General features: G+C 45.5%; 1 protein-coding gene across 1 annotated transcript; it reads right to left on the bottom strand.

The window, feature by feature from the left end:
- Window positions 1-1,393: 1,393 nt before the first annotated feature.
- On the bottom strand, window positions 1,394-6,577 carry LOC115187654 (fibrinogen silencer-binding protein). The gene is made up of 2 exons (XM_029746626.1): window positions 5,654-6,577; window positions 1,394-2,585 (listed from the first exon to the last, which is right to left on the bottom strand). The coding sequence occupies exons 1-2, from the start codon at window positions 6,067-6,069 to the stop codon at window positions 1,997-1,999; spliced, it is 1,005 nt and encodes a 334-aa protein (XP_029602486.1). The 5' UTR covers window positions 6,070-6,577; the 3' UTR covers window positions 1,394-1,996.
- Between the last annotated feature and the right edge of the window lie 4,651 nt (window positions 6,578-11,228).

Genomic DNA, 11,228 nt, shown 5'->3' with positions numbered 1-11,228 from the left:
TTTATATACAGTACCAGTCAAAAGTTTGGACACACCTACTCATTCAATGGTTTTTCTTTATTTTTACTATTTTCTACATTGTAGAATAATAGCGAAGACATCAAAACTATGAAATAACACATATGGAATCATGTAGTAACCAAAAAAGTGTTAAACAAATCAAAATATATTTTCGATTCTTCAAAAGGAGCCACCCTTTGCCTTGATGACAGCTTCACACACACTTGGCATTCTCTCAACCAGCTTCATGAGGTAGTCACCTGGAAAGCATTTCCATTAACATTTATTTCCTTCTTATTGCGTTTGAGCCAATCAGTTGTGCTGTGACAAGGTAGGGGTGGTATACAGAAGATAGCCCTATTTGGTAAAAGACCAAGTCCATATTATGGCAAGAACAGCTCAAATAAGCAAAGAGAAACGACAGTCCATCATTACTTTAAGACATGAAGGTCAGTTAATAGGGAACATTAAGAACTTTTAAAGTTTCTTCAAGTGCAGTCGCAAAAACCATCAAGCGCTATGATGAAACTGGCTCTCATGAGGACCGCCACAGGAAAGGAAGACCCAGAGTTACCTCGGCTGCAGAGGAGAAGTTAGAGTTACCAGCCTCAGAAATTGCAACCCAAATAAATGCTTCAGAGTTCAAGTAACAGACATCTCAACATCAACTGTTCAGAGGAGACTGAATCAGGCCTTCCTGGTCCAATTGCTGCAAAGAAACCACTACTAAAGGACACCAATAAGAAGATACTTTTTGGGGCCAAGAAACACGAGCAATGAACATCAGACAGGTGGAAATATGTCCTTTGGTCTGATTCCAAATGTGAGATTTTTGGTTCCAACCGCCATGTCTTTGTGAGACGCAGAGTAGGTGAACGGATGATCTCCGCATGTATGGTTCCCACTGTGAAGCATGGAGGAGGAGGTGTGATGGTGCTTTGCTCATGACACTATCTGTGATTTATTTAGAATTCAAGGCACACTTCACAAGCATGGTTACCACAGCATTCTGCAGCGATACGCCATCCCATCTGGTTTGCGCTTAGTGGGACTATCATTAGTATTTCAACAGGACAATGACCTAAAACACACCTCCAGGCTGTGTAAGGGCTATTTGACCAAGAAGGAGTGTGATGGTGCAGCATCAGCTGACAATCACCCGACCTCAACCCAATTGAGATGGTTTGGGATGAGTTGGACTGCAGAGTGGAGGAAAAGCAGCCAACAAGTGGTCAGCATTTGTGGGAACTCCTTCAAGACTGTTGGAAAAGCATTCCTCATGAAGCTGGTTGAGATAATGCCAAGATAATGCAAAGCTGTCATCAAGACAAAAGGGTGGCTACTTCGAAGAATATAAAATATATTTAGATTTGTTGAAAAAAATTTGGTGCAATGTGTTTTTATTTTATTTTATTCAAATATGTGTTATTTCATAGTTTTGATGTCTTCACTAATACTCTACAATGTAGAAACAATAGTACAATTTAATTAGTAGGTGTCCAGCGTAAGAGATGTTTGAAAAGATCGGCTGAAATTCAGCCTGTTTTGGTGGGATGGAGTTTTGGCCTGCCTGGTGACATCACCATAAATGTGTTAATAGACAATAGACCAATAAGAAAGAGAGTTCCAAACTGTTCTGCCAATAACCATTTGTTTTCAGTTTTCCCCTCCCCACTCAGACGACTCGCAGACAATCCTAGCAAAATTCTTGAGAAATTGAACTTTGCAAAGAATCTATTTGTTTCTTTTTGACCATTTTAATGGAAAACAATCACAGTAAGGTTGTTTGTTACCCAGAAATAATTTCATATTGAGATAGAGAAGGCTGCATTGGACCTTTAAATCCTCCCTCAAACTCACTGTTCATCACACAAACATTATTTCTCAGACCAAACCCCTCTTCCACACGCTAAACATTCAACACAGAAATACAAACAATTCAGAGCATCCTCCTGAGTTCCACATGGTCAGTCCAGTCAGGCCATGGGTGTGTTAGTTATAGGGGCAGTGGAAGTCCATGCCTCAGCCTGGCTGCCCTCAGTTTCTCTACTTTGATTTTTGCTCTCAGAAGCTCCTCCTCCAATTCCTGCTTCCTCTTTAGCCCCTCCCTCTTCTCCTCCAGGTATACACCCATCTTTCTGTGATTGGTCATGACCTGCTCGTGCTCCTCCTTGGCCAGCTGAAGGGGACGGAGCCTGTCAGGGTCACGGCGGGGGTAGTGGTCATGAGGGTAAAGGTCACGTTGCAGTGGAACGGGTGAGGTGGAGAGGGGCAGGACGACGGAGGATGGGCAGGGAGAGAGGGAGCCGTCATAACCATGGACACTGCCCAACTCCTCATCTTCCTCCTCCGCCCCCTCTCCTAGCACCACCCCCACACGCGTGGAGAGGATGGTCAGGTCTGGCGGAGGCTTCACGTCCACATCCTGGTCCAGCCTGACCACATCCTGGTCCAGCCTGACCACATCCTGGTCCAGCCTGACCACATCCTGGTCCAGGTGGTGGGTGACGGGGTTTGATGGGTAGTCTGGGAGGGAAGAGCTGCTGCCAGGTTGCTCCATGGGAGAGTCATGCTTATACATCATCCTGCAGATAAACAGTATAATACAGCTTTATTACTGTATCATTATACATCATCCTGCAGATATACAGTATAATACAGCTTTATTGCTGTATCATTATACATCACCCTGCAGATATACAGTATAATACAGCTTTATTGCTGTATCGTTATTATACATCACCCTGCAGATTAACAGTATAATACAGCTTTATTACTGTATCATTATTATACATCATCCTACAGAGACAATATGGAAAAGAATACAGCTTTATTACTACAGCCATACATGCATAAGTGGCACTAGGTGGGGGAATTGAGAGTATTCAATCAATCAAATGTATTTATAAAGCCCTTCTTACATCAGCTGATATCTCAAAGTGCTGTACAGAAACCCAGCCTAAAACCCCAAACAGCAAGCAATGCAGGTGTAGAAGACCAGGTGTGTAGAAACACAACCGGTCTTCGGGACGGTCAAAAACATTCTTCTAAAACCCTTTTCATGACCATCTCATACTTTGCTAAAGAATGCATTCTCCTACTGTGGGCTAATACCTCTCCTACGTTTAAAATGTGAATTGACCAGATTGTTGACTTTCTGCCTCTTGAAAAGCGGGTTTGATAGACTCGTCTCCACAACTCAAATATATTTCGAACTGGACAGAGTGAATGGGGTGACGTGTGTGTAAACGTGGCATGTAAGGTGCTGTAAACATGACGTGTAAGGTGCTGTAAACATGACGTGTAAGGTGCTGTAAACGTGACGTGTAAGGTGCTGTAAACGTGACGTGTAAGGTGCTGTAAACATGACGTGTAAGGTGCTGTAAACATGACGTGTAAGGTGCTGTAAACGTGACATGTAAGGTGCTGTAAACATGACGTGTAAGGTGCTGTAAACGTGACGTGTAAGGTGCTGTAAACGTGACGTGTAAGGTGCTGTAAACGTGACGTGTAAGGTGCTGTAAACATGACGTGTAAGGTGCTGTAAACATGACGTGTAAGGTGCTGTAAACATGATGTGTAAGGTGCTGTAAACATGACGTGTAAGGTGCTGTAAACATGACGTGTAAGGTGCTGTAAACATGACGTGTAAGGTGCTGTAAACGTGACGTGTAAGGTGCTGTAAACGTGACGTGTAAGGTGCTGTAAACGTGACGTGTAAGGTGCTGTAAACGTGACATGTAAGGTGCTGTAAACGTGACGTGTAAGGTGCTGTAAACGTGACGTGTAAGGTGCTGTAAACGTGACGTGTAAGGTGCTGTAAACGTGACGTGTAAGGTGCTGTAAACATGACGTGTAAGGTGCTGTAAACGTGACGTGTAAGGTGCTGTAAACGTGACGTGTAAGGTGCTGTAAACGTGACGTGTAAGGTGCTGTAAACATGACGTGTAAGGTGCTGTAAACATGACGTGTAAGGTGCTGTAAACTCATATTGTGCTTGTTGTCTCAGTTAAAGCTGGAACTATCATATAATAATAAACTATACACTGAGTATACAAAACATTAAGAACAAATGCTCTTTCCATGACAGACTAACCAGGTGAATCCAGGTGAAAACTATGATCCCTTATTGATGACATTTTTTAAATCCACCTGAAATCAGTGTAGATGAAAGGGAGGAGACAGGTTAAAGAAGGATTTTAAAGCCTTGAGACAATTGAGAATGTGTGCCATTCAGAGGATGAATGGGCAAGACATAAAATGTAAGAACCTTTGAACGGGGTATGGTGGTAGGTGCCAGGTGCACCTGTAGGTGTCAAGAACTGCAATGCTGCTGGGTATTTCACGCTCAACAGTTTCCCGTGTGTGTCAATAATGGTCCACCACCCAAAGGACATCCAGTCAACCAGACACAACTACGGTCCATAATCCCTGTGGAACACCTTGTAGAGTCCATGCCCTGACGAATTGAGGCTGTTCTGAGGTCAAGAGTGTGAGCATGAGGAGTGTGTGCATGTGTAAACTGATTGAGGTTAGCTCTGTGTTCAGTTCTACAGAGCAGCCCCTCCCCTCTCCTCTAATTACTAGTACAGCTCTACAGAGCAGCCCCTCTCCTCTAATTACTAGTAGAGCTCTACAGAGAAGCCCTCTCTCCTCTAATTACTAGTAGAGCTCTACAGAGAAGCCCCTCTCCTCTAATTACTAGTAGAGCTCTACAGACCAGCCCCTCTCCTCTAATTACTAGTAGAGCTCTACAGACCAGCCCCTCTCCTCTAATTACTAGTAGTGCTCTACAGAGCAGCCCCGCTCCTCTAATTACTAGTAGAGCTCTACAGAGAAGCCCCTCTCCTCTAATTACTAGTAGAGCTCTACAGAGCAGCCCCTCTCCTCCAATTACTAGTAGAGCTCTACAGAGCAGCCCCTCCCCTCTCCTCTAATTACTAGTAGAGCTCTACAGAGCAGCCCCTCTCCTCTAATTACTAGTAGAGCTCTACAGAGCAGCCCCTCCCCTCTCCTCTAATTACTAGTAGCGCTCTACAGACCAGCCCCTCTCCTCTAATTACTAGTAGAGCTCCACAGACCAGCCCCTCTCCTCTAATTACTAGTAGAGCTCTACAGAGCAGCCCCTCCCCTCTCCTCTAATTACTAGTAGAGCTCTACAGAGCAGCCCCACTCCTCTAATTACTAGTAGAGCACTACAGAGCAGCCCCGCTCCTCAAATTACTAGTAGAGCTCTACAGAGCAGCCCCTCTCCTCTAATTACTAGTAGAGCTCTACAGAGCAGCCCCTCTCCTCTAATTACTAGTAGAGCTCTACAGAGCAGCCCCTCTCCTCTAATTACTAGTAGAGCTCTACAGAGCAGCCCCGCTCCTCTAATTACTAGTAGAGCTCTACAGAGCAGCCCCTCCCCTCTCCTCTAATTACTAGTAGAGCTCTACAGAGCAGCCCTTCCCCCTCTCCTCTAATTACTAGTAGAGCTCTACAGAGCAGCCCCTCTCCTCTAATTACTAGTAGAGCTCTACAGAGCAGCCCCTCTCCTCTAATTACTAGAGCTCTACAGAGCAGCCCCTCCCCTCTCCTCTAATTACTAGTAGAGCAGCCACTCCCCTCTCGTAAAGCTCTACAGAGCAGCCTGTGTGTGTGTGTGTGTCACCTGTGCATCGTCGCTGGGTCTTTATCATGGTGGATAGCTCCGTGATGGAAAAGGTGAGGTATCATCTCCATCACTCTCCTGGTTGGTTCAGATATACTTCCTCTGTACTCTGGCTGGGCGTGTCTCCGTTGCATCACTTCTTGTTTGGCCGACTCCTTCAGCCTCTTGTAGAGGGTGCGTAGGCCCTGGGCAGTGCGGGGGGGCCTGTCCCCCCCCAGGACGTTGTACTGCTCAGACACTGTGTCCCAGCACTTGTTCTTGTCCACGATGACAGCGTGCTTGTTGGTGTGCTCCTCCAGGATGCGAATGTGTGGGCGGACCAGCTTCAGCAGGTCCAGTTTCTCAGACAGGGTGAAGTTGGAGGAGCGAGCCTTACCCACCATACTGGACGACATGTAGACGGACCCAGACGCCATCTTAGAACATAGCCCAGGGAACCAGACTGGACCGAGCCAGGCCTAGACACCAGCACTAACTCAACACAATATCTTGCTTCTTTTCCTCTCCTTCTTTTGAGATTTGGTCTGGTTCTCTACCTTCCTTTTCTTTCTGTTCTGTGATGAGGCTCAGGCTAATACTGGTTTAACTCTCACTCACTCTCTTCCTTGTCCCTCTTCTTTCTCCCCCTTCATGAATTCTCAATCAAACACAGTCTCTGTCTAACGCATGTACTCTCTCTCATCCGAGGTCTTCTCTGCTCTGTGTTACACAACACACACGGGCAACAATAAGAATCAGGCTTAACTAGGCCAGCCTCGTTTAGGCCCCCGCCTACCGCGGAGGGCTTTGGGTGAATTCCTCCCAGCTTAGGCTGACGCAGGCTAAAGCCGCTTAAACCCAGCCCGACCTACTTACAGCCCGGTCTCTCTAAACCTCAAACCAGCGCTCGTTCTAACTGCTATACACCAAATACTAACATACGGGGGGAATGTGTGTGCTTACATGGGGAAATACCGATGAAATTGTAAAGATGCATTTTCTTTATTCTTATTTCCGTTTAACTAGAAAAGAGGAAACGGCGCTGGTTTAACCGGAGCGGTGTGCGCGCAGCGCGAGTCCGTGCGAATGCGCGATTTAAAAAAAAAAATGTACACAAAGGAAAATCAGAGCTGCTTCTTCAAAGAGAAACACACGAATCATCCGCGGATGGGAACAACAGAATGAGGGAAAAACTAGTGAAAAGCGGAGAAAGGAGAGGAGACAGAGGCACTAGTTGCTCTGAGAGGGAGGGGGGACAGAGCGCGTGTGCTCACTGATCCCAGGCACAGCTCTAATCTGCCTCGCGCTGCCGCTGCACTACCCACGCTCATTTGCATAATGCTGGACCTGCTGTCATTAAAACATAGGCTTGTTACAGTTGGCTAGGCTTCATTCAGTGTGTGTTTGTTTCACTGAAGCCCAAGTCAGAGCATTAAATACATCCCTGCCAGTCCTAAATGGATAGACTAAGTGTCGCTCACCTTAGAAAGGCGATGTTGGTTTGCTGCATTTCCTTTCTAAAGCAGCATATACATTATCTTGGTTTTAAGGAAAAATTATACCCACAAATAGGTGTTACGTGGCATAAAAAATTACAAGTCCAGGCACACGTTAGGGTTTGCAAATTAAAAATACTTTAATTTGTAGTCATAATTAAAATACACCAACGAGTATCGGCTAAGGCCTAAATCAGGCTGACAAAAATGAACAGCTTTTTAACTGGGCCTGTTGGTCCGAGAGCTGGTGCTCCAATACCGTTTGCCAGACGGTAGCAGAGTAAACTGGTGGCTGGAGTCTTTGGCAATTTTTCAGGCCTACCTCTGATACCGCCTGATATAGAGGTCCTGGATGGTAGGGAGCATGGCCCCAGTGATGCACTGGGTTAAGTGGTTAAGTTGCAGAGGGAGGGGTTCAGTCCCAGGGTCCCTAGCTTGGTGAGGAGCTTGGAGGGGACTATGGTGTTGAACACTGAGCTGTAGTCTATGAACAGCATTGTCAGTTATTTCTCCTCTTGTCCAGGTGGAAGAGGGCAGTGTGAAGTGCAAGATTGTGGATCTGTTGGGATGGTATGTGAATTGGAGTGGGTTTAGGGTGTCTGGGATGATGGTGTTGATATGTGTCATGACCAGCCTTGGACTTCATAATTACAGATGTGAGTGCCACATGACTACAGTCATTTAGGCAGGTTACCTTGGAGATCTCGGGAACAGGGACAATGGTGGTGCGTTGAAACATGTTGGCATTACAGTCTGGGACAAGGAGAGATTGAACATTTCTGTAAAGACACTTGCCAGCTGGTCTGCCATGCTTTGATGAACACGCTCTGGTATTCCGACCTCGTGATTGTGAACCTGTTTAAACGTTTTACTCACATCGGCTACGGAGAGCGAGATCACAGTCATCTGGAAAAACAGGGGCTTTCACGGAAGGCATTGAGCTTGTTTGGGAGTTCTGCATCGCTACACAACTCGTGGCTGTTTCTCTAGGTAATCTGTTATCGTGTGCAAGCCCTGCCAAATACGACGAGCGTCGGAGCCGATGTAATAGGATTCCACCTTCCTCCTATATTGTCCTTTTGCATGTTTGATGTCTTGTCGGAGGTCGTAGCATCTTATCCTGTCTTTTACATCAAGGACCACATTGGAAATAACCCAAAGGTTAAATCTAGACTTGGTTTCCTCTATCGTAATCACCCATCTTTCACCCAGCTGCCAAACTAACCCTGATTCAGATGACCATCCTACCCATGCTAAATAACGGAGAAGAAATGTATAGATCAGCAGGTAAGGGTACTCTCGAGCAGCTAGATGTTCTTTACCAGTCGGCCTTCAGATTTGCCAACAATGCTCCTTATAGGACACATCACGGCGCACTGTAAACTGGCCGTCTCTGTGTACCCGGTGCAAGGCCCACTGGTTGATGCTTATTTATAAAACCCTCACTCCCCCCTATCTGAGATAACTACTGCAACCCTACCGAGTGGTGCAGCGGTCTAAGGTACTGCATCTCAGTGCTTGAGGCGTCACTACAGACCCTGGTTTGATCCAGGGCTGTATCACAACCGGCCGTGATCGGGAATCCCATAGGGCGGCGCACAAATTGGTCCAGTGTCGTCCGGGTTAGGGGAGGGCTTGGCCGGGGTAGTCCATCATTGTAAAATATGAATTTGTTCTTAACTGACTAGCTAAATAAAGGTTAAATAAAACAATACAAATATATATACAGCACCCGTTCTGCCAGTCACATTCTGTTAAAGGTCCCCAAAGCACACACATCCCTGGGTCGCTACTCTTTTCAGTTCGCTCCAGCTAGCGACTGGAACAAGCTGCAAAACACACTCAAACTGGAAAGTTTAGCCTTTTTGCCTCTTGCTAGGCCGTCATTGTAAATAAGTATACAGTGCCTTTGGAAAGTATTCAGACTCCTTGACTTTTTCCACATTTTGTTATGTTACAGCCTTCATGTAAAATTGATTAAATCACTTTTTTCTCCTCATCAATCTACACACAATACCCCATAATGACCAAGCAAAAACAGGTTTTTAGAAATGTTTGCTAATTTAGATATATTTCAGTAAAAAAAAAATACATTTACATAAGTATTCAGACCATGTACTCAGTACTTTGTTGAAGCACATTTGGCAGCGATTACAGCCTCAAGGCTTGTTGGGTATGACGCTACAAGCTTGGCACACCTGTATTTGGAGAGTTTCTCCCATTTTTCTCTGCAGATCCTCTCAGGCTCTGTCAGGTTGGATGGGGAGCGTCGCTGCACAGCTATTTTCAGGTCTCTCCAGAGATGCTCGATCAGGTTCAAGTCCGGGCTTTGGCTGGGCCACTCAAGGACATTCAGAGACTTGTCCCAAAGTCACTCCTGCGTTGTCTTGGCTTTGTGCTTAGGGTCGTTGTCCTGTTGGAAGGTGATCCTTCACCCCAGTCTGACGTCCCGAGAGCTCTGGAGCAGGTTTTCAACAAGGACCTCTCTGTACTTTGCTCAGTTCATCTTTGCCTCGATCCTGACTAGTCTCCCAGTCCCTGCCGCTGAAAAACATCCCCACTGCATGATGCTGCCACCACAATGCTTCACTGTAGGGATGGTGTCAGGTATTCTCCAGACGTGACACTTGGCATTCAGGCCAAAGAGTTCAATCTTAGTTTCATCAGATCAGAGAATCTTGTTTCTCCTGGTCTGAGAATCTCTAGGTGCCTTTTGGCAAACTCCAAACGGGCTGTCATGTGCCTTTTACTGAGGAATGGCTTCTCTCTGGCCACTCTACCATAAAGGCCTGAGAGATGGTTGTCCCTCTGGAAGGTTCTCCCATGTCCACAGAGGAACTCTGGCCTTTTGTCAGAGTAATCTTTGTGTTCTTGGTCACCTCCCTGACCAAGGCCCTTCTCCCCTGATTGCTCAGTTTAGCCCGGTGGCCAGCTCTAGGAAGAGTTTTGAGGGTTCCAAACTTCTTCCATTTAAGAATGATGGAGGCCACTGTGTACTTGGGGACCTTCAATGCTGCAGAAATGTTTTGGTACCCTTCTCTAGATCTGTGCCTCGACACAATCCTGTCTCGGAGCTCTATGGACAATTCCTTTGACCGTGGGACCTTACATAGACAGGTGTGTGCCTTTCTAAATCATGTCCAATCAACTGAATCATGTCCAATCAACTCCAAGTTGTAGAAACATCTCAAGGATGCTCAATGGAAACAGGATGCACCTGAGCTCAATTTCGAATCTCATAGCAAAGGGTCTGAATACTTATGTAAATAAAGTATCGGTTTAAAATTTTGAATACATTTAGAAAATGTTTGAAAAACCTGTTTTCAGTTTGTCATTAAGGGGTATTGTGTGTAGATTGATGAGGATTTGTTTTTATTTAATCCATTTTAGAATAAGGCTGTAACGTAACAAAGTGAGGAAAAAGTCAAGGGGTCTGAATACTTTGAAGGCACTGTATGTTCTTAATTGACTTGCCTGTTTAAATCAAAAATATCCCTATCTTATTAGGCAAAATACAGTTTCTACCCGTGCCTCACCTTTTTGGGTCTTAAACTCAATCGTTAACCTATACAAAATCCCAGCATCTCTCAAACATTGTTTCAGAACATCTTTAGCAACAGCAGTGAAATGTAAACAATATATGCTACATAGTTAATTAACTGCATTTCACTTATGGCACACCAAATGTTCCTGACTATTCTTACCATCATCATTGGTTAGTAGTAACTTTGTTGCTTATAATCAGTGATTTTCATCACCAGGATTTCTGCTTTTGACATACAGAAAGTAAAAAAGTAAATCCAAAGCTTACCAGAAGTACTGCTCCACATTTAAATTAATTAGATATACACCAGGAATACCTGATTTCAATGGCAACGTTTACTGTGCCACCACCCATGTCTGACTCACCAGCTGGGTCTCCAGTGTTCTCCTCTGTAAAGGAAGGGTCTTCAGGCTCTAGCTCATTCTTCTTACCATCTGCTGCACCCAGCACCCTGGCTAGAGCTCTGGACAGGCCTGGAGCTTGGGGGCTGCTCTTAGCTAGGCTGAAGGCCTTCACAGGCAGGGCAAGGGGCGGTGCAGGGGCTGAGAGGCTCCTC

The sequence above is a fragment of the Salmo trutta genome, chromosome 3 (assembly GCF_901001165.1).
Source record: "Salmo trutta chromosome 3, fSalTru1.1, whole genome shotgun sequence".
NCBI classification, from domain to species: Eukaryota; Metazoa; Chordata; class Actinopteri; order Salmoniformes; family Salmonidae; genus Salmo; species Salmo trutta.
The sequence above is the reverse complement of the archived record's forward strand: the minus strand, read 5'-3'. Positions and strand labels throughout refer to the sequence as shown.